This window comes from Suncus etruscus, chromosome 3, assembly GCF_024139225.1.
Source record: "Suncus etruscus isolate mSunEtr1 chromosome 3, mSunEtr1.pri.cur, whole genome shotgun sequence".
In the NCBI taxonomy this organism is placed as follows: Eukaryota; Metazoa; Chordata; class Mammalia; order Eulipotyphla; family Soricidae; genus Suncus; species Suncus etruscus.
In genome coordinates, this window is record NC_064850.1 from 7815001 (window position 1) to 7842500 (window position 27500).

The 27500-nt window shown below is 36.9% G+C and overlaps 1 protein-coding gene across 1 annotated transcript in view; it reads left to right on the top strand.

The window, feature by feature from the left end:
* Positions 1-16188, top strand: part of RHOJ (ras homolog family member J) — a 112154-nt gene extending 95966 nt beyond the window's left edge. The window contains exons 3-5 of the mRNA XM_049770489.1: positions 4033-4197; positions 5998-6093; positions 15315-16188. Coding sequence (XP_049626446.1) covers positions 4033-4197; positions 5998-6093; positions 15315-15461 — 408 coding nt within the window. The 3' untranslated portion in view covers positions 15462-16188. The remainder of the gene's footprint in view (positions 1-4032; positions 4198-5997; positions 6094-15314) is intronic.
* Positions 16189-27500: the final 11312 nt, after the last annotated feature.

Consider the following 27500-nt stretch of genomic DNA (forward strand, 5'->3'; position numbering starts at 1 on the left):
AACCAGCAACCCGTGGTTTTCATAACTTCTCCATATTGTAAGCAAAATCCCTTTGCTAGCCTCTGGAATAAAGAATCAAACAAATATAATCCTTTTGGACGGCCAGCGATTGCTCCCACCTTATAGCGTGACATTTTGCTGTTTTTCCTGCCTTGAGGGTTTAAATATACAGTGTCTGCTGCCATCTGGTGGTTATTTCAAACAGCTACACGTTCCACAATAGATCATTACCTCTTCCAAGAACTAACATTTCTTAAAACACTAGATTAAAATCATGCCGATATTAAGATTCTGGATAACTGGGATATTTTTAATAAAGTGATTGATCTTCCCTTTAAAATTATCTTAATCAAAAATTTGGGTTACAATTAAAATCTAGAACTGGATTGAGGTAAATTCATCATCCTGATATTCAAAAGCTTTGTGACTTTTGTCTGTTATTGGACTTTTCTTCTATAAAGTGTGGGTGCTGATGCCAGATCTTTAATGCTCTTGTGAAAATTCTATGCATAATTTCTTGAAACAACGTCTAACTTTTCTTTATTTCTCTGCTGATGAGAAATAGAATGGGGTACTCCATACCAACCCAAACAAATTAAAGAGATTGCCAGATTCTCAAACACATCTCTAGATTTAATTGGTCCCAGATTAGTTGCGGGGAAAAGCAAGTAATTAGCTAATAGGACAGCAATACTTTCTTAAATTTCTCCCAGGGATTCTAATAAAAATATCTGCGACAAATAACCCCATGTGTATTCATTGGCAGGTCACTGTCAGTCTGACCAGTCAGTGGCAATTATGAAGTATTTGCTGGGAACAGAGTAAAAATCCAACATGATCTCAGCACCATTTATGTAAACTCAGGTGGGATGATAAAATGACATAGGAGGATGGTACCAAAAGCAGTGTAAACTGTGGACCAGGAAAAAGAGTCATTCGTATGTGGGCCTCAAGGCAGGTCTCTAAGAAAAAGACCCAGAGAGAAAGGAGAAACGCAAAGAGAGGAAACAAGGCATGGTTTTCAGGACTAGTGATAAAAAGAGGAGGGAGCAGTGAGAAAAGATAAGTTGTCTCCTTCCCACTAGCAACTCCATTTGAGATAGAAACATGAACTTATACACACAAGGGCCAAACTTGATTGGCATGCAGCCAGCAGCTTGGCCTATTGCCCACCATAATGATAATTTATTATTCAATAGAGCATCCGAAACACTTTGGAATTTTAGGATTTTTCAGCGTCCTTGGCATCCTTCATTGCATTTTAAGTAAACTTTGCTTAAATGTCAGCACAGTACAATCATGTAGCAGCCATATGTACTGTGTTACAGGGTGCTAAGGATTCAAAGTTACTAAGATAGATCAATACATGATCACCAGAGAGAAATGATCTTCAGATAGAAATGACCACACTTAACCTGCTAAGGTATCTTCTTCTGGTCACATGTGTGCATATCTGTCAACATCTCCTTGTCCTAGAGGCATTATGAGTCAACAGAAACAGACTGCTAGATTTGAACATCTGGGATGTAGTAAGTTAATAAGAAGTGGTTCAACAATATAATTGGTTATATAAACAAGTATATAACTATAGGAGTCAAAATAATTGATTTCTCTTTGTAAGCTAAACAATTGTAAATCATATATAAGATAAAAAAATAAGGTGCAAGAGATAGCACAACAGTAGGGCTTTTGCCTTGCAAGCAGCCAACCCAGGACCAATGGTGGTTCAAATCCCAGCATCCCATATGGTCCCCCAAGCCTGCCAGGAGTGATTTCTGAGCAGAGAGCCAGGAGTAGCCCTTGAGTGCCACCGGGTGTGGCCCAAAAATCAAATAAATAAATAAATAAATAAATAAAGTCTTTAAAATAAATAAATAAAAATAAAATATTTGGAAGGATATTGGTAAATTGCAGTTTTTTCTGAGAAGAGAAAGAAACCATTCTAGATATCACACAGAAGAAGGAAACAAAGTCTTGAATCTCTTGAATCTCTTTATACTTTAGTACTTGATATTTTTTAATTAGCATATGTGAGTTCTAAATGTTTTAATGTTAGGAGATCTTGATGAATGAATTGATATATCAGTCATATCTGTATGCACATATATGAGTAAAATGTAAACTTATAGTTTTGGTCACACCTATTGTATGTACAGTACATTACGTGTGCATGTCCATGTAAGAAATATTAATAGGAATAAACATGCTATGTTATGTTATGTAAGAATAATCTATATGGGCCCGGAGAGATAGCACAGCGGCGTTTGCCTTGCAAGCAGCCGATCCAGGACCAAAGGTGGTTGGTTCGAATCCCAGTGTCCCATATGGTCCCCTGTGCCTTCCAGGAGCTATTTCTGAGCAGACAGCCAGGAGTAACCCCTGAGCACCGCCGGGTGTGGCCCCAAAACAAAGAAAAAAAAAAGAATGATCTATATAACTATATACACATTAAAAAATAGTTACTTTTAAAACTATATTCCTAAATTCCACAATTCTAATGAAATGGCAGAATTCACCCTAGATTTCCCTAAAACTTGTTGACATTTTTCCAAAGTAGAAATTATCTAATGTTTCACATTCCCTTTATAATCTTCCTTCAAACTGTACATGCATAAACATCTAATGTCACCAAGAACTCTTTAGCCAGAGCATATTCTAAAGGAGAGATCTTTGGAGAAAAAAATAATTAGTCTGGCATTTTTTACTAGCCCACACCACAACCTTTAAAAAAACAGAAACAAATCTCAAATTCTGTGCTCAAAATCCTCACAAAATATATATTCTATGGTGTTTTATCTGACATAAACTCCTTATTTTTCATTTTAGTTTATTGTAAAATAAATTTGAATGCAATTTTTAGAAAATCATTTAAGAAATACATATGCTTCAGCCAATGGTCTATTCATTAACTTCCATTGTCCATACATTTCCAATGTGACTTAAGAATTTCAATAATTAATACTGAATAAGATAGATTATATAAGTGCATTTTAGAGTATACAAGTTGCCTCTTTAAAGCAATTCAAATAATTTTTAAAGTTAATCTTAAAGAGGTATTTTTTTATATTTTTAATATACAACATAATGTGAAAGAAAGCTTCAGTCACTATTGGTGGGAATATTTTCTGGTTCAGCCATTATGTAAAACTATAAAGAAATTTCTCAATAAAGAAACTCTAGGGATCAGAGTGGTGGCACAGCAGTAGGGCATTTGCCTTACACAAGGCTGACTTAGGATGGACCGAGATCCGATCCCCCAGTGCCTCATATGGTTCCCTAAGCCAGGAGCGATTTCTAAGCACAGAGCCAGGAATGAACCTTTGAGCATCACAGGGTGTGGCCCAAAAGGCAAAAAAAAAAGAAACTCTATAATTTTCATAGGATTCATCAATTCTACTTTTTAGTATCTTCCAACACACACTCACACACACACACACACACACACACATTAATTTGAAAAGATAGATGCACACCTAAGTTCACTGTTGCACTTAGGACAATTACCAGGTTATGGATACAACTCAAATGTCCAATAACAAGTGACTGGATAAAATAACTGTGGTATGAATACATAATGAAATACTGCACAGCCTCCAAAAAGAGGAAATTTTATAGTTTGCTGCATTGTGGATAGAATTGAAAGGCATCATATTAAACAAAATAGATCAGAGGAAGAAGGATAAATACCAGATTATTCCATTCATCAGTGGTATATTCAGAAGCAAAACAAGAAAATAGATAGTACAGCACAATGACAAGCCCAAACCCTGAATTAAAAAACTGAGAATGTCAGGCAGTAAAGGAACTCTGGGAATGAATGAAGAGACAGGCAAAGGGATAATAAATAGTATAGGATTTGGAGACTTTGGTGGTGGTGAAAAATCTATATTTATTTTTCTCACTGGCATCTTTTATTTCATCATATAGGTAATCACATGAATCCAGGCTAGGGGACGGGAGGGGTTCACATGGTGTTTCAGGAACCCGAGAGACCACGTTCCTCACAAAACAAACTCTTCACTCTTCCTACAGGAGGACTACAACCAGCTGAGGCCTCTCTCCTATGCCAACACTGATGTGTTTCTGATCTGCTTCTCTGTCGTGAATCCTGCCTCCTACCACAATGTCCAGGAGGAATGGGTCCCCGAGCTGAAGGACTGCATGCCCCACGTGCCTTATGTCCTCATAGGGACTCAGGTTCCAAGGCTGGGGGGCGGTGGGGGAGGAAGTGGCAGGGCAGCAAAACATTCTGTTTTTATCATTATAGAGGAGGGTCTCGGATCAATTCTATTATCAGCAGTTCTTAAGATCTGCATGATTAGTTAGCCTAGTTGTTTGAACTTTTAATTCTGGAAGTTGCGATAGTCTTTAAAAATAAATCTCATCACTCATGTTTAAATAACCAGATGGTTTTGAGAACTGGTTTTTAGAAACCATCACCCTTCTCTATCCATGAGTCAAAAGAATAAGAGAAAGATGTGACCTGCAGAAGTCAACTCTTTGTTTTATGTCTTAAAAAAACAAATTGCTTGAAAAATCAAAAAACAGATATGATGTCAAAATGACCCCAACAATCATTATGACAGGAATTTCTTAATAGCACTCCTGGAAAATGATTTAGAATTACCCCCATTCTCTTTGAGCGCTGTGTTCTTCCATGGCTTGTGGGGTCAGGGAGGTGAATTAATACAGATAGACCAGATCAATAAAGCTGCCATTGTAAAAAGCCTGTAAAGTATTTGAAAGCAAATGAAGTTTTGTACTTTGAATTTCCAAGTGCAAGTCAAATGGACAAATGTATTAAAGCATATTTCAACTCTTTATGGTCTTGAATAAATTTTTCTTTGCTTGATTAAAACCCAAATTATTATCCCAAATGCATAAGTGTGATGATCTGGCAGGCGTTTGTTTTTCTTCTGTTTCAGAAGCTCCTGATTTCTGTTTCTCATTTTATACTCTGCCTGACAAAGAGAAAATTTAAAAAAAGAAAAGAAAAGAAAAGAAGAAATATTCCTAGAGAAGATATGAATAGACAATAAACACATTTATAAATCAAAAATAGAGCTACTGCTTCTTCTCTAAAAAAATATTTTTGTTTTGTTTTTAGCCCACACCCGGTGGTGCTCAGGTGTTACTCCTAGCTCTGCTTTCCTAGAAATTACTCCTAGTGAGCTTTGGTAACCATATGGAATGCCAGGGTCAAACCCAGGTTGGCCACATGCGATGGCCTCCTATACACTGTGCTTTAGCTCCAGTCCTGAAAAGTAGATTTTTAAAAATCAATCTACTTGCCTTAATTCCAGATCATAATTTTGACCATATTTATTGATTCTGAATTAACACTATCACATATATGTATCTATATACATATATAGAAACATGCAAAAGGACATCCTTACCTAATGCGAGTCTATTTTTAAAACAAATATATAGTACAGTGAATAATTAATATCAAAAATAATAATAATCACACCGCATAGCAAAGCTGGGCAATGTTTACTAATAAGACCTTAATGTAGAAATATAGTGTCTTTTCTTTCAGATACAAGTCTACATACACCCACTCATATAGGCAAGGATTCAAAAGCGAGTGAGAATTTAAAGCAACTAAAATATTCATTGGTTTCTCGGATGTCCCCAATGCTACGTAGGTTCTCCTACCTGCCCTACCAAGAGTGATCCCTGAAACACAGAGCCAGGAGTAAGCCTTAAACACAGCCAAGTGTAACTAAAAAAATAAAAACTAAAATATTAAAAATAATCAGATGATCTCTACATGGAAGCCATTTTCAATGTAGTCCTACCTTTTGAAATATTTGTGTTTATTCCTTGACAAATCCTCGAGAAGATTCTCTTTAGAATTTGACTTCAGAGCTCCCAATGCATTCATGAGGGCATGTGCTTCCTTAAAGAAAAGTTGGTAGTTTGGGAGGTGATGGGGAAGAGGTCATATAAAAATAATAAAATGAGACTATTGCCTGTGTATTTTTCTGCCAGATTGATCTTCGCGATGACCCTAAAACCTTGGCCCGTTTGCTGTACATGAAAGAGAAACCTCTCACTTACGAGCACGGAGTGAAGCTTGCAAAAACGGTACAGTCAGACTAGAATTTGATTTTTAAAGGATGCTGAGAGAAGTGTTTGGTCTATGCTTTGGAATGGATGAACTTCCTAGGCCTCTGCTTTAATGTGCAATATGATCTGGAGCCTTCCTCTGCTTTGCACTCACCCCTCAATGTGAGTTATTCTGAAAGGCTCTTGTCTGGTGTTCTTGTCAGCCAGCACTGTCTGGATTTCATTAAGGAACTTGGTTTAAAACTTGGTTTAAAAACTTCTAGAATAATCCACTTGCCATATTTAGTAGCATCAATAGAGGGCGTCATTTGTAATTTATTTGCAAATTATTTATATTTATTTGTAAATCACATTGTTGATGATGGGTGCAACTCATTTCAGTGACCCCAAAACCCCACACATATCTTGTGTTACTTAAAATAACTAAGAACGAATTCAGAAAGTACTATATTTGTTTGGTGATTATAAATAACAACCACTTTGAAAACTTAGATTGTGCCACAACATTATCTAGAAAACACTAACTTAGACCCCAAAGTGACTAGCGGAGACCCTATTAGCTATACTCAGATAATGGAAACTTTTTGCTTCACCGCTACAACTGATTGTAAGATCTTTATTTACTTAACCTAAATAGTGATGTTGGATGGGAAATTTAGAAAAATTCCTGAAACTGAATCTTTATCTCTGGATTAGCTACTTAGGGTACACAGACTAAAATGGACAGCAGAGGACAATGAGAGGTATTTGATACAAGAGGAGATTTCCACATCATTTTTCATTTTTCATAATCTACCTCATTATTCACTTGGTCATAAATCCATTAACTCTTTTCAAGTTTTCAAAAATTCCTCTTATTTTATAAAGCAAGTAACCCTACAAATCCATGCCTCAGAGAGTGAGGAGTGGGAGAAGAAGAATACTCTACTTGAACAAAAATACATGTACTTATCCTAATAAACACCAAAACTAAATGGTGCAATCTGATAGAAATCATTTGAATAAATTTGTGTTTTGGATTGTTTTTACAGGTTTGGAGATCAAATCCACTTGTGCAGAGCCATAAGCCCAATACTAAAATTTAGCTTATTGTTTTGAAGCTACCCCGGGTAGAGCTACTTCAAGCTCAGTGCTTGGCATCATTCCCAAAGAAAATTAGGAAATCATGGACCAGTGACTGAAAATGGCCTCCATACAGAGATGTGTTTCAGCATTCTGAGTTATTACCCAAGTCCCAAAATTTAAGTTTCAAATAAAAATTAAATGTGAAGAGGCCGGAGAGATAGCATGGAGGTAGGACATTTGCCTTGCATGCAGAAGGACAGTGGTTCGAATCCCGGCATCCCAGATGGTCCCCCCCGAGCCTGCCAGGAGCAATTTCTGAGCATAGAGGCAGGAGTAACCCTGAGTGCGACCCAAAAATTAAAAAAAAAATTAAAGGTGAATAAATGATGGGAAGTTTACCATCATAATAATCATTAATTCTCAGATCATTCAGTCCTTAATACAGGAAATAGAGAGAGCGAATTTCACTACTTTATCAGGATGGCATATAAATTGTAAACTTGCAAACAAATTAAACAAATTAAACCCAAAAATTGAACCCAAAAATCTGAAAAATCCTCTGTCACTTTGAGGAAGATCAAAGTAACTTTTAAAATGTTTGGGAGGGGCTGAAGCATAATAAAATGGATGTTTGCCTTGCACGTGACCGACCCGGGTTTGATCCCCGACATCCTATTCAACCCTAGAATTCTTAGTTTTATAAGCTCTTTCTCATTTCATGATAACCTTCTTAAACAGTGTTTATCTCATCTTAATCAAATGAGCAGAGTCTTAAGGAAATCAATGTGTTTGGTTCACACAATTGAAACAAAAGCAGACAGGTTTAATCGAGTGACTGTCACCCCCTTGCATATAAGTTCATATTTCTAGGTTCCACCCTTTCCTTCACACACTCCACTTACATTCTTCCAATATGGTAGACAAACACATAAAGCCAGACCTCAGGGTATTTGGTCCCCGGCTCTCTGTTTCTCACAACAGGAACCATCAGCTCAGCACCAACATTTTACAAGAGACTGATTTCTGTGTTCCTTTCTTTCAGCCTCTCTGCCAACCATCATTTCTCAGTGTCCCAACCTGACTTCTCATTTAGAAAGTTATTGAGTTTGAGGGTTGAAGGTTGTTTTTCAGTTTTTGTTTTGAAAAAGAAGTCTAAAGCCTCCCATCTCGTTTCCATGCTTATTTTAGGAACAAAGGCTAAGTTCACCACTTCGTTGCCTTTTGCGAGTTTCTCCTGGCAACTATTCTGAGATACAGAGAGACTCATGTTTAGCTTACAAAATCCAATTTAGAAGAAACCAAGCAAGAGTTTAACTTGTTTCTTCACAATTCATGTAATTATAGAGATGCTTTAAGTTTCTCTGTTCCCTGACTTTTCTGTCAAGTAGTTTATAATAACAATCCGTGTTTGCAGTGCACCGGGCACCATGCCAAGCGCTTTATATGTTTTGTCTTAATTAATCCTCACAGCACGCCCTGAGGTGTGTATATCATTTTCTCTCTTCTCCTGAGAAAACTCAGGCTCAGAGAGGTTAAGGTCAGATCTTTCGAGATGGCAGAATTAGGATATGTCTATGTGATCTTATGTCTCCTTCCCATAATCTAAAAAGTACAATTTTTAATATTGGGGTTTCTTGGTCAGAGCAATAGCACAGCAATAGGGCGTTTGACTTGTACACAGCTGACCCAGGATGAACCTGGGTGCATTCTTAGCATCTCACATGGTTCCCTGAGCGAGGAGTGATATCTGAAAGCATAGTCAGATGTACTCCCTGAGCATCACCAGGTGTGGCCCAAAAAACAAACAAAAAAAATACTGGGATTGTGTGCAAGTGAGTGTGTGTGTGTGTGTGTGTGCGCGCGTGCACACACACACACACACACACACATTCTCCACCTGACTCAAAGCATTTTTTATCTGTCATTTCATTTTTATCTCAAAGAGATCACTTTATTTTAAAGGACATTTTTATTTCCTACATATTTACAATTCTTTATACTCCAGAAAAATGCATTTACATAAAAGCCTTGTGCCAATTTATAATAAATATTCATTGTTCTTCCTCTGTTACCTTCCCTTTTCTTTTAGTTATTAGGTTCTTTAGTCTACTTCTCCATGCTCTGCTTGTTTATATATATCCATATCGCTACTGGATTTATTTGACAATAACTGATTTTTATCATGGCATAGCTTTGTACTCTTCAGTTCTAAAAATACCATTCTTGTGCATTCTCCCCCCTAATGCCATTTGATACACCCCAAATATGAGGGTTTTTTTACATTCACATATGCTAAGGAACTTGTCTTCCTTTGTTCTGTTTGGGAGCCACACCCAGTGGTGCTCTGGGCTTACACCTGGCTCTGTGCTCAGAAATCATTCCTAAATGGCTCAGGGAACTAGATGCGATGCCAAGAATCAAACCTGCGTTGGCTATGTGCCATGCACGTATATAGTGCAAGCCACTATATAATCTCTCTCCCTTTGGAAGCCTTTTGGTATTTTTCTTTGTATTCTTTGCCCAGTGTCTTTTTTTTAATTGTTGTTCTCGTTCTTGGGCTTGCTATTTGTTGCCTATGGGGGATTGCAGAATATATGAAAGGTAGTCAATGGGGTGATTGAATTTAGAAAAATTTCGTGGGGGGGATCAGTAATCAGTGCTCAGTCCTGTTAATCAGCTGGAGTCCTTCTTATGCTCCTAAATGAAAAGGTAACCCATACCCTCCATGTTTCGTGTTGGGGAGGGGCACTTTATAGTGCAGCGATAAAATCACAGTGATAAGAAGAAAATAGCCCTGCCTTGAAGAGACCTGGAGGCCAGAAAAGAAAGGCAAGCAAATGAATAGGATTGAATAAATACACAGAAGACAGTCCAAGAACTGAAATAACACACAGGAAAGAGCGATGGCCACATTTTATAAAAGATGGCTTGGAGAAAAAACTTTTGAACAGCTGATAACCGAACCAAGCTTGAAAAATAAAAACCGACATAGGAAACTGGGGCAAAATTTTTCAAGCAGAGAGACTATATATGAAAAGCCCAGGTGAGGCCAAAATTTCATCCACAATTGATTCTATCAATTCACACAGGTATTTTTAACAGAGTTGGGTAAACACCACTTAAAAATTGCATAGATTTACACACTTCTGACTTTAAAAAAAAAATCAGACTGACAACAGTGGGCTAGCATTACAGGTACCCTTTGAACACTTTTTAGACAAAATGTATATTCTTGGGGCTGGACCAATGTCCCAGCAGTAGGGCGTTTGCCTTGCAAACTGCTGACCCAGGACAGACCATGGTTCGATCCCCTGTACCATCTGGTCGTACCATATAGAACCCCAACCAGGAGAGATTTCTGGGTGCATGACCAGGAGTTAACCCCTGAATGTCACCAGGTATGGCCCCAAAAACATTTTAAATAATGTATATTCTTAGTCTTGCCCTAATCTCCACCCCACCAAATTACCTTGTATTTGAAGCAGAACTCATGTCACTCACTCTTAATTTGGGGACCTTTATTTTATTGTATTGAAATCAGCAACAAATTTATCCAGCTAGAAAAGATGTTTGTCATCTTGCAGCAATCTCATTATAGTACTGATATAGAATTTTTCTCATAAGCCATTGAAATCCTTTTCCTTCTCTGAACTGTCAAGTCACTCTTGCTAGGATCCCAATTTCTAGAATAAGAAATAATGAATTTCTCTGCCAATCTCTATTTTTAGAAACCTGTTAACTCTTCTTTTCCTCAATCTCTCTATTTCTAAAAATCACCTAATAATTTTTACCCTCCTCTCACCACCCACTTATAGTCCATAACAACTTTATTTGTTCATTTGTCATGTTCTTTTCTAACCACCTTCTCCACATTTGCTAGAGTTAGCCTAACAAAGTACTTAGGACTTTGTCTCTGGACACAGACACAAATTTCTACCATTTTCTCACTTATAAGAACTCCCCTAATCTCTTTAAACACAAATTCCTAGAAAACTAAGTGAGGTCAGTGACCCACTTAGCTTAGTAAATTCTGTGACCATAAAATAAGCAACCTATACTGGGAAATAACAGGCCCATAGGTGGAGGATCTCAAATATATTGAGTGGTTCTAAGACTTGCCAAAATATTAATTATTAATCAATGAATAAATAGGACAGGGATGGGAAGTAAGGTTTATTGGACTAGTCAAAAAAGATGGGGAGGGTGATTGGCACTTCTGTGATAGAGCTAAACAGTAACTTTGTACATCAAGAATAGAAACTTGGTGCCAGGGTGATCATACAGAGAGCAGACATTTGTCTGACCAGGCTTCAATTTCTGGCATTCAATATGCTCCCCCAATCCCCTTCAAGAAGCTATCCAAGAGTAAACCTTAAGCACTTCTGAATATGACCCCAGAAAACAATAAATAAATAATCAGAAACTTGAGCACTATTGTAATTTCTAAATACTTATATATAATTTCTAAATATTCTAACTAATTCTAAATCTACAATATAATTCTAATTTTTAATTAAAATAAAAATATAGGGCCCGGAGAGATAGCACAGCAGCGTTTGCCTTGCAAGCAGGCGATCCAGGACCAAAGGTGGTTGGTTCGAATCCCGGTGTCCCATATGGTCCCCCGTGCCTGCCAGGAGCTATTTCTGAGCAGACAGCCAGAAGTAACCCCTGAGCACTGCCGGGGGTGGCCCAAAAACCAAAAAAAATAAAAATAAAAAAATAAAATAAAACTATAAATGAGCACCTTAGCACTGCTCTGGGACTAGCTCAGCAAACTCAATGTGTGTATAAACCTCTCAAACAGGCATCTCTTCGCCTTGTACTCACTTTCTTATTTTATAACATGTTCCACCTTCACAAGAAAGATCTGGAAAAAGCTCATTTTTTTTCCTCCTCTGCATTCATCATTACACATGTTTTGTTTGCTTTCTGATTTCTTCTTGGCAGGTGGCTGTATGTTCTGAACATCTCTGCTGTGGGGCCTCCAGTTTGAGATATAAAAATCTCTGCTCCAGTTTGAGATATAAAAATCTCTGCTATTATAAAGTTACAAGAGGAGTGTTCATTCAGGTTACATTCCTCAATCTTTTTTTTTTTCCTGAAAGCAAATCATTCTGGCAAACCATGATCCCGACTGCTAACATGTGTGTCTAGATGTGGATCTGTGAATTTTCCAATCTTACAGATTCTTTCTAAATATTTGGCAGTGTGGGTTTCTCTATTCCAAGAGACAGAGAAAATTGAAGTTATAAGGGAAGCCATATTTTCTTGCAACTGTTTCTCTGTTTCATAGCTGAGGGCACAATTTCTTTTTTTTCTTTTTTTTTTTTTTTTTTTTTTTTAGCAATCCTGGTATAACTATGCTTTTTCCCCTTTCATCAAAATTTGTTTACTCTGACCCACTGAGCACTTGAGGTGTGATTAACAATATTCATCTCCCAGCTAGGTTATATTTTACATATTTTTTTCAACGCTTACCCCAAATCCATTCACTATTGTTTCCTAGAGCTCTCAGTACAAAAGAATGTGTTGTTAACACTTGTGCAATAAAGTCTTGATCTACTGTTTCCTTATCTTCAGTATCATCCAAATTGGGAAAGACATGGTTTCTCTTATAGCCAACTCTGACACACCATCAGCAGGAGAGAATGAAAGAGTGGACCCCCCCCCCATCTTGTGGGAACAGACACCCCGGAATTTCATAGAGAACTTGCTCTGTAGCACTCTCATATGATTTCTAGAATAACTGAGAAGATGCTTCTGATAGAAAAGACACAGTAGTTTCTGAATTTTTTTCCCCCAGGATGATAGACAAAGGTCAGCACATTGAAGTCATTTAGTTGATGCCTTCATAGATAAGTGTACTTTCCAGATGTGATCATATCAAGCATTAGGCACAATTCCAGAAAAGCTCCAGATGTCTTTATTAGGAAAAATTGCTCTGTCTTGTATTCCTCTCTTGTATCCAACTGTTTTATTTTAAGTTTTTTCTAATTCAAAGGTCAAACTATGGTTCACATGAAACCATAAAAAAAGTTTTAAACATCCAACAATTTTATCTTTGGATGATCTTTTTTGACTTCCATAGCCACTGGTCCTTATTGAGGGATAAACAGGGGCGGGATGGAGGTATTCAAATCTAATATCTGGACTCAACCAGAACAATTTGTCTCATGCTTAGTTTTTATACTGTGAACTTTCAAATAACTGAACATCCTCATTTCAGATCTAGTTCTTTTACTTTCTAGTTGGATTTTATAAACAATTCATTTTACTTTCTGGGGCTGTCTCCACTCGATTCTGAGCTTAACCCACAGTAATGTTTTAGCATGGTTTAGTACACACATTACAAGTTGTCTGTTTGCTACCAAAAACATCCCACAGAGTGGTTTTAGAATTGTGAAGCATTTAATAAAGATCTAAGTGTCCACTTCTCTTGAAAAAAATACAAAGCAGGGCAGTTGTGAACCAACATTCCTACCTGGTAACAATCGTCTAAAGCTAAATTGGGCTGCTAACTGGTCAAGGAATGTGCCATAATAAGTCACTGCAATATGTCACCTCTTCCTATCGTCTTCAACCAACTCTGCTGGTCTCATTTTCATAGAATCCTGTCCCTAGTATGCATGTGGTGTTGCTAACCTTCTTTGACCATTTTACTACTTTGGTTTTCAGTAGTTCATCATCTAGCCACCCTATTCTGAGTCTGCTACAATTCTTCAAAGTTATAAAAATAATGTAAAGCATATTATAGAAGCACTTCTCCAGATGTCCTTAGTATTAAAAAACTCATATCACAATGTTGGTGCTTACTAAGTTTGTGAGTAATTAAAACCCTAGATCTCGGGCCCGGAGAGATAGCATAGAAGTAAGGCATTTGCCTTTCATGCAGAAGGTCATCAGTTTGAATTCCGGTTCCCATATGGTCCCCCGTGCTTGCCAGGAGCAATTTCTGAGCATGGAGCCAGGAGTAAGCCCTGAGCACTGTCGGGTGTGACCCAAAAACCACAAAAAAAAAAAAAAAAAAAACCTAGATCTCATAAGCATTATTCTGTGTCTGCTGCTAAACATGATCTGTTCTGCCTTACAATATTTTTTTATAAATTTATTTTTAACTATGAGAACAAAGATGCAAAGAAAGAGGACAAGGTAAAGTTACAGTGGAAGGATAATCACCCATAAATAGAATTCTTAGTAGAAAAGCCCTTGCTAATACCTTAATTTTGAAAACTTTCAGTCAAAGAACATTAAGAAAAATAAAATAAAACCCATGTACAATTACTTTGTCCCTCAAGTCCCCAGATTGTAGTACATTATAACATTTCTTAGCAGTACACAAAGCAATCTACTGTCTTACAATATTTTAAGGAAACTCTATGTTCTTGCCTGAATTATTATATATTTTTCATAGGTATTTTGAGATAGTTAATGATCCCAAAATACACCAAAATCACCAAAAACTGAAATAGAGTCCTAAGTAAGCATAAACTATATTAGTATATGAATATGCATAGGATGGACGCTGACGAGGAGAGTGTCACACGAAATGAATTTTGTGCTTTTTATTCTTACATGTTCTATATTTTTGAACGGTTTAAAATATTCATTTCAAAGTATGTCAAAACTTAATAATAGGACTGATCCAATATTGACTCACTAAGAGACACTTTATCAAAAGAATGTTTTAATCAAGAATGACCCATACAACCATATCACCCACTCTTTATGCTTTGTCAACCAGGTTGACATAGCCTTATCACAGACAGAGGAACTACATTTCACTTGTGCTGGATTTATGCAGTCTGCATATAAATGAGAGAGTTCTAAAACATCATGAAATAAATTGAAACCACATCCTAATCTTGAATGCTCTCTTAATTTTGATGTTTGTAAAGAGAATTTCTATTGGAAATAAACAGTTGTGGCTCACTTGTGGTAAGCAATAAAGCCCTAAAATAATTACAGAAAATTTAAAAAAATACATTAAAAATCAGAAATAAAAATAGCAAATACAAAATGAAATGCAAAAGAAGAAAACATAATCCAAGCCAACCTCCCGGCAGTCCGTGGGATCAACAGCAATGAGCCCCTAGCTAGGCAGATGGCTAACACCACTCTGCTTTTCTCTTCTCCCCCTTTCTCATGCATCTCTCTTTCTTTTTCTGTTGAAGATTGGAGCCCAGTGCTACTTGGAATGCTCTGCCCTGACTCAGAAAGGTCTCAAAGCAGTATTTGATGAAGCAATCCTCACCATTTTTCATCCCAAGAAGAAAAAGAAATGCTGCTCTGATTGTCACAGCTTCTGTTCCGTTATCTGAGGTGGCTTGCAATCTGTCTTCACCCCATCTTCGGATGCCATTGGCATCCAACCTCAGTCACCACGCTCAAGGAGGGCACAGCCAGAGAGGAGATCCCTTCGTGTACAGGCTTGCTCCTCTTCCCGTGAACCTGCCAAGCACAGCACACTAGCCAGCCAACTGCCACCTCTTCCTATCCGCCAGAAGCATCCACAGTGCCCACTCTACAAGAATGTTGGCCCAGTGCACAGCCAGTGTCACTGCTGTGGGTGTTGGCCACAGTCAAGGGTCAACTTGCATTTTTCTATCTCTTTCTCCCACGTATAAGCAATCATCACTGGAGAATTCGAAGAGGGACTTGGTTCCTTAACTGGTGGCCTTCCTTGATATTTTTTACTAAGTCAAAGACAATACTAATCTGACTCTGTTACACTACCCGTGTGTCTTACAGTTATTTGTATTATTTTAAGAAATTTACTAATTCACCAGTTTTCTCAGGCCTTACAAATCCATACCAAATTAACCCAAAGACAAAGGATTCTGTATTCATTTCTCTTTTAGCATGTTTCTACCAAAGCTATTAGAACCAACATATACCTCCAGATGCCTAATTACAAGAACAGAGGAAAATAACAAGAACAAGCAGGAAAATGTGAAAACTTTTGGAAACTTACAAAACTGCAATTTTTGAACTGGTTGAAAGAAAATACTATTTGAATTCTTGTCTATTCATCTTGCCAAAGATTCATCTAATACATGCTTATGTTTATGGTCAACCTTTTTATATTATTCGGATGGGAAAAATTACAAATGAACTGTGTTTAAGTATTTCTGCTCTTTGGTCAAATTAATTCAGAGTTGGGGAAAGGATATGGTAAGAGCTTTTTTTTTTAGTTCTCTTTATTCATTACCGTGAACTCTTCTGCTCTTTCCCATCCTTATTTCTTGCTCTTTTCTTTTTTTATTTCTTTCTTTCTCTCTATTTGCTCTCCCTATATTAATCTGTGCTAAAAGAAGAATCTTGACTGTAAGGCATGAAAAAGCAAATGCTTTAACGTCCCCCAAAATTAAGTAAAGTAACCCCATTTTTCTACTTGCTTCAATTAAAAGTGTTTTTAACTTTAGTCCATGTATGTCCATTCTATTTAAATGGCCCTTTCCAAGTATGGCTGATGCTAAAATATTAGCTCTCCAGTTTCTAACCCTCACTATACCAGGTGTTTATTTAGAATCTCAGTCTGTGGTCAACACATTCTACCCAAGGTGATATGTTTCATAAACAGGGGCTTTTGTCAAGTAGAGTTTCCCAGTGAGGAATTGTGTGCCTTTACTATATGATTCTCCCAGACATGGAAGAATTCTTATATTACAGAGTAAGTTACTTCTTAGCTTTTAATTAGAGGCTATTAAGTCTTCTAATTAGTTGTATTTGTTTACAATGGCCTACAAACTCCCATGTAAGCACCTAACTTAGTTCAATTGCATAAAGCAATTTGTCTCTTTGAAATGTGAAATTACACCAATTTTTGTTTAAAAACTTTTATATTCTCATTTTTATTAGAAAAATTTGCTCTTTCTACTCCCTTCTGCACCTGGATGAAAAACATAAAAAGCTTATAGTGTAGGTTCTTTCTGTAAGATCTGCTGTGACATAGCCTCAGTGTTTTTGTTTTATTTGTGGAAATTTCTGAACTGTATTTTTCCTTATTTCACCTTTTTAAATTTTATTATTCTATTTTCCTTCTTATCTAGTTGCTAAAGATTTTCTTACATACAGAGAGAGAGAGAGAAAGAGAGAGAGAGAGAGGAAAAAGAAATTTTGTAAGGCAAAGCTTGATTTTTAGAGCAAATGTCTTTGTAAATGGAAACCAATTGTGCAAAAACTCTAACTCTTAAGAGACTATGAATTCATTTTTTTCAAACTATAAGAATTATTTATCCCTGCAATAAATGAAATTGTTAGCCTTTTTTATGTACTATTACATATTTACATCTTGATAAATATCCACTCATTACCTCTTATTGATGTGAATGAAAAATTGTGAGTAGCATTTTTGCTCTGCCAAGGAGAATTTTCCAGATGTATACACTCAATAGGTACATGGATCCCAGGCTATCCTAAGGGACTACAGGGATTAGCATGTCCACTGTAGAAGTTCACTTTTGCCTGGAAACAAAACCTGGAGAAAGAACCTTTATGTCTGGTTGGAACATGGGCTCCTAGGTATCTTGGAAGATGATTAGTGAATAGATGATAAAATACAGAGTAAACTAAGTGAGCTAATGTCTTTCCAAAAATTAATCATCTATTCCCTATATAATGCCAAGATAACATTTTTCTATCAGGATATTGAGTGAAACTATATTCTAGAACTAAAGGAAAGAAATTGGAAGAAGAATCCTTTAGTGGTTGCAACATCTTCCAAAGTCAAAAAGGGCAATTGATCTCATCTTGATAGGAGAGTTTGATTTTTTCAGAGCTCTGAGGGGCCTAATAAACTAGAATTTAATATTCCCATCATACATAGAATTAAGAAGATATGTTGTGAAGCTGAGATCTCAGCTTTTGGGCTTCCCTTACAGTGTTCAAGTCCATACTTTAATCTATTTATTATCATACATATTAAGTTGAAGTTTGAAAGTCATATAATGGAATTGTATCTTTTTACCTTAAGAATCCTAGTTACATTTCAAGTGTATGGTTTAGACCACTGTAAATAAAATAATTGATCACAATAATAGTAACCTGGAGACAAGAATTTGATTTCCACACTAGTTGATCGTAAACCCTCAATATACATAATGTAATCCCAATACAATTGCACACAATGTACCACAATATAATCCAAATCTATTATTTTAAGGAAGTAGTTTAACATATTTTTTTCTTCAGAATGTTGGTTAGTTGGATGAATTAACAAATTCCTTGGTCTATTTTAGAAAAAAAATTTCTTGCTCGCTCTATTTTAAAAACACAAAATTCCTTGGTCTATTTTAGAAATATAAGAGAACTGAGACACAGATCAAAATCATATCAAGGTTTGTTTCTGCCACAAAAAGTTTTACTGAAAGAACAACTACTCAATGCAGTAATTACATCAACTCTAAATGTTGGAACCACCAAACTGAGAAATTAGAAACTAAGTTATACAAACATAACAAAAAAAAAGATATTTGGCCCTGAAACTTCATAGCAGTAATAATATGCTGCATCATTACATGCTCATATTTAAAATTATATGATTCATTTAGGAGATTTCTTATCCACAAGAGAAGTGCTGGATGTAATTATATACAATTTCCATTGAATCACCACAAGAAAATAATATTATAACGGTAGTAATGCAGCATGCTTACAATGAGGTCATAACCAAGTTCACAATTTTAGGAGAAAATGTTAAGCTTATTATTTAATGTCAACGAAAATGTCATTACTTAAGAGTTTAAATTCTCGGGGCCGGGCGGTGGCGCTAAAGGTAAGGTGCCTGCCTTACCTGCACTAGCCTAGTACGGACCGAGGTTCGATCCCCCGGCGTCCCACATGGTCCCCCAAGCCAGGAGCAACTTCTGAGCGCATAGCCAGGAGTAACCCCTGAGCGTCACCGGGTGTGGCCCAAAAACCAAAAAAAAAAAAAAAAAAAATCTTAAAAAAAAAAAAAAAAAAGAGTTTAAATTCTCATGAGCAATAACTTTGTGAAGAAGCGAGTCTCCAAGAAAGATATTTCACTTGTGGTAAGAACTTAAAGATGTAGTAGTGTTGCATTCGGAAAAGCCAAGTAATTCATAAGACCAAAGTGTGCAAGATTAGGAAATGAGGTTTTCTTTAAAGGAATATTTGGCATTATGCAAAAGATTATTACCAAACCATCTGTGGGTTTCCTTTAAGTCTATCATTAGTTTAAATACCTGACAGCAAGATGTCTATTCTCTCTTAACAGAGAGAGCACAGGTCACCGACTATTCTAAGAATCATTGAATAGCTTCCCAAGTATAGAAGAGAAAATTCAACAAAATATTTTTATTCCAAGGACCATTAGAAACAGAAAGAAAATGGAGAAAGTGGGGCCCGGCGGTGGCGCTGGAGGTAAGGAGCCTGCCTTGCCTGCGCTAGCCTAGGACGGACCGCGGTTCGATCCCCCGGCGTCCCATATGGTCCCCCAAGAAGCCAGGAGCAACTTCTGAGTGCATAGCCAGGAGTAACCCCTGAGCGTCACAGGGTGTGGCCCAAAAACCAAAAAAAAAAAAAAAAGAAAATGGAGAAAGTCAGAAAGGCCAGATTTTCTTACTAAGTAGATGTTCTTAAAAAGGGAATGTTTAGAGAATGAAAGCCAAACAGAAGGCAAAAATATATACCTGGTAAAAAGTCCCAGAAAATGGTTGACCATCCCAGGGGTAGCTGGTCTCCAGAAATATAGGGAAGAAATTAGGTATGTTAACGTCAACGCATTTCATATTTCTGGGTATCTAAACAGAGCCAGCCAATAGGGTTAGTGGTGTGGATAATACTAAATAATTCCACCTTACTGTTCATTAAAAATAGACAAAATAGGGGCTGGAGAGATAGCATGGAGATAGGGTGTTTGCCTTGCATACAGAAGGACGGTGGTTCAAATCCTGGCATCCCATATGGTCCCCCTACACTGCCAGGAGCAATTTCTGAGCATAGAGCCAGGAGTAACCCCTGAGCACTGCCAGGTGTGACCCAAAAACCAAAATAAATAAATAAATAGACAAAATATTTGGAATAGTAGTGCCTTTTCAGCCTTTTACAAAGTGATTCATTCCCCTTCATACCTTCTCTGTTGATAGGGAGTGGGAAGCCAAGAGAAATTTACCAAGAAATTTAAATAATTATAAAATTATTTTCAAACTCCTTGAAAATAAACATGATTTAAAACCTGAAACATGATGATTTTGGTCTATCAAAAAGGTCAATTACACATACAAATGACATGGATTCATCTTCTGAGGAAGAGCTTTAAATAGATTACATTTAAAATGCATAACAGCAATTAAAGAGTGAAAAAAAATGAGATAAAGTAACACTACATCGTACATCAAATGTCAACAAAAATTTCTGGAAGGAAATTATAGCATCAAGTTCTGCACAAAGGCGCTTGATCACCAGGGACTTAGCCAAAGTCTTGAGAGATTTTTTGTGGTTAGGGCAGGAATGAGTCAAAGAGTACTTGGCTCATCTCTAAATTCATGGGATGAAAGTTCAACAACAGTTCTTGGCTTTTAACATCCACCACAGGAAATTAAAATCAAAGCTACATGATTAATCTTGGTCACGATCTATTTTTTTTTCTCTTCAGGGAACATTATGTCAAAAACCAGAGTAGTTTTATATGTGTTTTAAGTATGCTGTGACCTGATCTTTCATATTGTCCTGAGTTCAGAGTAACTCAGAAACTTCATGATGATACAGCTGAAGTGATTTTTGTTGTATTTCTGGCCAAATCCACGAAACCTCCTAGTATAGGCTGTTCAGGTAGTGCCTGGAGATATCTTGGGCAAGAAGGGGATCCCCAAGAACAAAGCTGGGTTACCAGATCCATAGTACCACACTTAGCTTCTAATGACCTTACACAGTTTAGTCTTTTAAGTTTATGTTGTCTTTGACAAAAAAAAATTTAAATGAAACTATTACATGACAGTGTGGTAAGTTTGTAGTAACTGTAAATATACACCTTGAATCACCACCCACCTGTCATTTTTTAAGTCCATTTTTTAAACAATCTGGGGGGGGGTTTACTTTTTTTTTTTTTAATTTTATTTTATTGAAATCATTGTGATCTAAAAAGTTCCTCATAGTTGAATTTCAGATAGACAGTGAGTCAGGGCCCTTCCCACCACCAATATCAACCTCTCTCCACCAATGGCCCCAGAGTGCACCCTTTGCCCCCTGGCCTGCCAATATAACAAGCTCACTTAAATGTAGATTGTTAAAGTTTAGTTCTCTTGATTCTAGTGTCATTGACTTTGACTTAGATATTTAGTTCTGTCCTTATTATATTCTCCACCAATGCATCTGAGACCACTTGGCTCCTGGCTCCCAGCCTTTCTTTTTTCTTTTCTTCTTAGTTTTATAGAAAAAAAATGCAAAAATATGTGTTACAACAAAGTAATCCATGTCCTAAGGTCCTGTGAAAAAGGCGGGAACCCCAATTTAAAAGATAAGGAATAACAAAATCAAAGAAAAAAAGGGTATGTGTGTCATGGTTTTTCTCCTCGAGGATCTAAGGGCATGACAGTTAGTGAATTCTGTGTTCTTCTCAATGCCTGGAGCAAATTTGTTTTTGCTACAACTAAGCAGTAATTGCCCTTTAAGTCCAGATCACTTGAATTTTATACTACGGAATCTGTTCATGTTTCTCCCCAACTATTCTCTACAGAAAAAATAATGGCAAAGAAAATATGGCCCACCTGCTCCTGGGTTGACATCTTATGTCTATTTTTCATAATTATTGAATTATTATTTCATGTATTTTTTTAATCTTAAAGTTAAATTTTTTTGCCATAAATGTCATTTAAATAACTAAATAGTCATTTTTTTCTTAGTCTCATGACCAGGTTATCTAAGAGAGTCTCCATCAATTACTCAAGTCAAGAAGTAGAAAACTACCTGTTCCAGAGAGTTCCACACTCTGTTAGAGTGAGAAAATGTATACACCCAATCCAGACCTCTAAGTCTAAATCAACATTTAAATCATATTTAAATGTTTAAATATTTAAATAATTTAATATTTTAAAAAACTAGTTGTTAATATTTTAAGTAATTAATAGTGAATAATAGTGTTTTAAATAATTAAGTATTTAAATACTATTTAATTGAGATGATTTGTGCACACTGTGTTGAAATTTATTCAAATTTGAGAACTGCTAATCTACTAGATAACCAAGTTCATGATTAGCCAAGTTCATCATCATTACCACTGACAAGTGTGGCTACGTCATGAAAACTCTTCTCAGCAGCCTCTTTTGTCTGATTCTACCACTCGGGTATTCCTGGGGCTAATATTTGAGTTGTTCACATATGTTAGATGAATGAAAAGATTTCCCAGTCCTTTCCTTTCTTGTCATGTGCTGTCCAGCTGCAGTAAAGGAAGAAACATATTTTGGAACTCAAAGTAGAAAAGCAGCATCTGGTTTAAAAGCACTATTAAATTATAAGCACTTATGAACATTTTTTGGTATGTATGAAAGAACAAAATGCCCTCCCAAATTATTTTCCATGCAGAAACACAAAAGATTTATATCAGGAAATTACAAACTTATAAGATGAAGATTAAACAAATCTCTGAAGCATAAAACTTTTGTGATGCTTCTATCTTCATTACTAAAGATAGTATTTGGAATGCCAGAATAAGATTTGACTACAGACATGTACTCCAAACAGGGCATACCACTGATGTGTATCTTTTTTGCCCTAAGCATAGACCAGAGTTTTAATATTTGACTCAATTATCTGAGGCCATGCTTTGTTCTTTCCACTCACACACACCCTTAAAAAACAGACACATATACACATTTCAATCCTATTGTTGCTGAAGTAGATTAATCACTCCTGCCTCCGTTAAAAGGGAAGAAAGCAAACAAAGATTACCACCCACTTTGCCCATGACCTTTGAACTTTCTGGCTTAGGTCTTCGAGGTTTGATACCAGAAAAAGAACATGGTGCCTCTGGGTAGTAGAGCCATTAAGTGGCCCATACTCTGAGAAGGAAAGTCGGTTTTTTGCAGCAGGCCTCCCTCCATGCTGCTGACCCAGCTCTTACTTTAGTAACTTAAAAGAGTTGCCTTTCCCTTTCTAAATGGCAGGAACCTCTTGTTTCCCAGGATAGTCCAAGACAGAAAAGCTTTTAAACTGGGGCAGCTTTGAGATCCAGGAGCAGCTTGGTTGCCCAAAGCAACTCACAGTCTTAGAAAAATTCAGACACGTCCAAAAACAGACTCACCACAGGGCACTTTCTTTCTGGGAAATGTTTCTCATTTACTTATAACCACTGGGCCAAGCTGACAAAAGTGCTTTTTATTCCAGGGACTGAATAGCTCCTACAACCTCCACTGTGATGACTATTTACCCATTCATCCAGGTCATAAAATTAAGTAGATTTTAGTTTGTTTTGTTTTGTTTTGTTTTATTTTTTGGGCCACACTCGTTTGATGCTCAGAGATTACTCCTGGCTAAGTGCTCAGAAATTGCCCCCTGGCTTCTGGGGACCATCTGGGACGCCGGGGGACCGAACCGGGGTCCTTCCTTGGATAGCGCTTGCAAGGCATACACCTTACCTCTAGCGACACCTCGCCGGCCCAGGATTTTAGTTTCTTCATAATAAATTAATAGGAAGAGAAAACTACTCTTGACAATCAATCTCTCTCCAAGAATATATTACTGTAATTTTTGTTTTTTTGGTTGGTTGATTTTTGGTTTCTGGGCCACATCCCGCAATGCTCAAGGGTTATTCCTGGCTCTGCATTCAGAAATCACTCCTGGGAGGCTCAGGGGAGCATATAGAATGCCTGGGATAGAATCTAAGTCCGTCACAGATTGGCCGTGTGCAAGGTAAATGGCCTACCTCTGTGCTATAGCTCCAGTCCTGTTACTGTAATTTTTTAATGTTTGATTCCCAGTCTCTTCCCAGCAACAGCAAAATAAAAATCTCAGTCCAAGTTATCTCATAGCCTCTCCTTATTTAGTTTTTTTTAATAATAATATCATTATTTAAGCACCATGATTATAAACATGTAATTTGTAGTTGGGTTTCAGTTATAAAAAGAACACCCCACCTACACCAGTGCAACCTTCCCACCACCAATGCCCCCCATCTCTCTCCTCCCCACCCCCTGCTTGTCTTCAAAACAGACATTCTATTTCTCTCGCTCACTACCATTGTCATGATAGTTGTTGATGTAGTTATTCCTCTAACTACACTCACCACTATTTATGGTAAGCTTCATATCATGTGCCAATCCTTCCAGCCCTCATCTCTATTGTCTCTGGGCATTATTACAATACTGTCCTTTATTCTTCTTAAATCCCATAGATAAGTGAGACTATTCTGTGTCTGTCTGTCTCTCTCTCTGACTTAGTTCACTGAGCATAGTAGTTTCCATGTCCCTCCAACATGAATGTTCTTTAACAAGGGAAAGATAGCATTGACCTAGATCCTAACATTTTAAATTAACCAAAGGATGCTCATTTTTAATAGACTTGGTTTGCTGACAAAGGAGAAGCACTGTTCATAATCTGAGATCAACACTTTGTAAGAACAAAGTCACTCCACTCAAATGATATAGATTTGGAAAGTTACAAGAACAAAAGGCTACTCGAATCTCCTATTCAGAAAAGCATTCCTCTCCTTATTTGAATAAAAACATTTTCTACTAAATTCAGAACACTGAGCAAAGTTCAAGAATTCCACCTTCTGATTGGAGTCCGCTTCCTTCACCTCTTCCACATGCCGGTTACTCACAGCCTAGGGATTGGCATAAATAATTGTAGGATGTATTTTTCTCCTCTTGACTGCATCCCAAAGTTGGCTGAGATTTTTCAGTGCTGAAATTTTCAGCCAATATCTATCAGACTTTTTTTCTCATTAACTGCTTATATGTTTCAATGAGGAGCTGTTTCCATATTAACTTCCTGAGTTTATGTAAGCAAGAGTCAACAGATGAAAAAAAAAAACATTGTTCTTAAACATTTCCAGAATATATAATGCTGGATGTCTTTACTCCACTCAGTAAAATTGGTGTCTCAAAATGCTTACACTTAGGAATGCAGAATTATAGATGGACATAGAAGAAGATTCGAGACAGCCCAAAAACTTAGATTTCACATGCTCTTATGATGTACACAATAACAAACTTATGTCAGCCTCAGTTTTCTACAAGTTTAACATTTTAAACATTTCAAATTAATAGAATTAAATTCCAAAGAGCACATTTTGCCAATATAATGTCTTTAAATAATAACTTGATAACTCATAAGCATCCTCTCTGTATGAGTACATAGTATATCATATTTTCATACTATAAGACGCATCTTTTTCCCAAAAAATTGCGTCTTATGAAGCAAATGCCGCCTGGAGCTGAAGCCTGAGTGTAGGTGAGAAGAGCATCTAAAACTATGTGTGTCTTATGGTCAGGTGCATCTTATAGAGCAAAAAATATGTTAAGTTTGGCCAGAAAGATAGCATAGAGGTAGAGCGTTCGCCTTGCATGCAGAAGGATGGTGGTTCGAATCCCAGCATCCCATGTGGTCCCTGAGTCTGCCAGGAGCGATTTCTGATAGTAAAGCCGGGAGGAACCCTTGAGCGCTGCCAGGTGTGACCCAAGAAAACAAAAAAAAGAAAAGAAAATACAGTGAGTAGATAAAAGCTCTTCAAATAACTTCAAATTTTATGTTATCTGAAATGTAAAACTATTTACATTTATTCCTTGCTTATGTGCCTGTCTTCAACATCCCTGAAAGAAAAATTTCACTCTCATATTGATAATACTGGATATCTGCTATTTTTCTATTAAAAATGCTTTTTCTCTTTTAGAGAATGCTATTTGCTTTCTTGCTTGGAGTAAGCAGGAAGGTGGGGAAACTGGCTGTATTTCTGGTATTGGAATTACTTTCTAAGAGCCCCCAACATCTCAGAATCAAAACCAAAGTTCATTACAAATCCTATGATATCGAGAAGACTGTTAAAACTCAGTTATTCAATATGCTAAGGAATGGAACAGCCCAGCCAGGTACTTAGAAAAAATATATAAAGCCAAAAAGCTTAGGAAATGTTTACTTTCCTTTTGCTAATGAGGTCCTGGGACAGAAAACAGAATAATCCTCCTAAATTCCTTAGCATTGGAGACAAGCCTCAGCTTTGCACACCAATTACAACTCTGTGTACTTGCTTCCTTTTCTCACTCTTTTCCTATTCCTTGTTGCTATTATTGGATATCCCCTCCTCAGAGGTCTGCGCAACTTCCCTTCTTATATATTCCAGAACCACAGTCAGCTACTGAATAATCTCAATCTCACTCTTGACCCTACACAATTCGAAATTATTCATGTATTTAAAAGGGCATGGGGACATTGTACAAGAAATACCAGAGGTTTATCTTGTAGATAAAGGAATAGCATCTTTCTAATTCAATCAAGTTTTTCTTCATCTAACAAAATTTTTATTGTTCTTAACTATTTTAATGTAAATGCTAATTATTTTATTTTTTAATATCTTTATTTAAATTACAAACATGTTTGTAGTTGGGTTTCAGTTATTAAAAAGAATACCCCCCTTCACCAGTGCAGCATTCCCTCCACCAATGTCCCCCATCTCCCTTCTCTCCATCCCCTGCCTGTATTTAAAATAGGCATTCTATTTCTCTCACTCACTCCAACTAGAAAAAAATTTTTAACAGAAATAAAACAGAGAATTTTCTAGAGAGTGATTTAAAAGTTGCTTCTGGATAGTTTCCTTTAAAGTTTTGAAAAAAGAAAATTCAAAAGAAAAGGTGTATGTTGCTTTGGTTTTTCATTAATTGAATTGAAGCATCATGGTTTATAATAATGTAATAACAGGGTATACCTTTCCATTCACTTAACCTATGGTTTATAATAATGTAATAACAGGGTATACCTTTCCATTCACTTAACCTCCTACTGCCTTATCTCCCTGGTCTCCATGGAAGTTTTCTGCTAAAGTTTCCTACTTCCTACTGAAGTTCTCAGTTTATGTTGCCTTTGTACATCTGTTATTCCTCCACCATATTTATTTTTATTCCACATATGAAAGAAATCATTTTGTGTCTGCTCCTTTCCTTCTAACTGGCTTCACTAAGATGTCCCTTGTTTTTAAGAAATCATGACCTCGGGGCCGGGCGGTGGCGCTAAAGGTAAGGTGCCTGCCTTGCCTTCGCTAGCCTTGGACGGAACGCGGTTCGATCCCCCGGTGTCCCATATGGTCCCCCAAGCCAGGAGCAACTTCTGAGCGCATAGCCAGGAGTAACCCCTGAGCGTTACCGGGTGTGGCCCAAAAACCAAAAAAAAAGAAATCATGACCTGTGTTG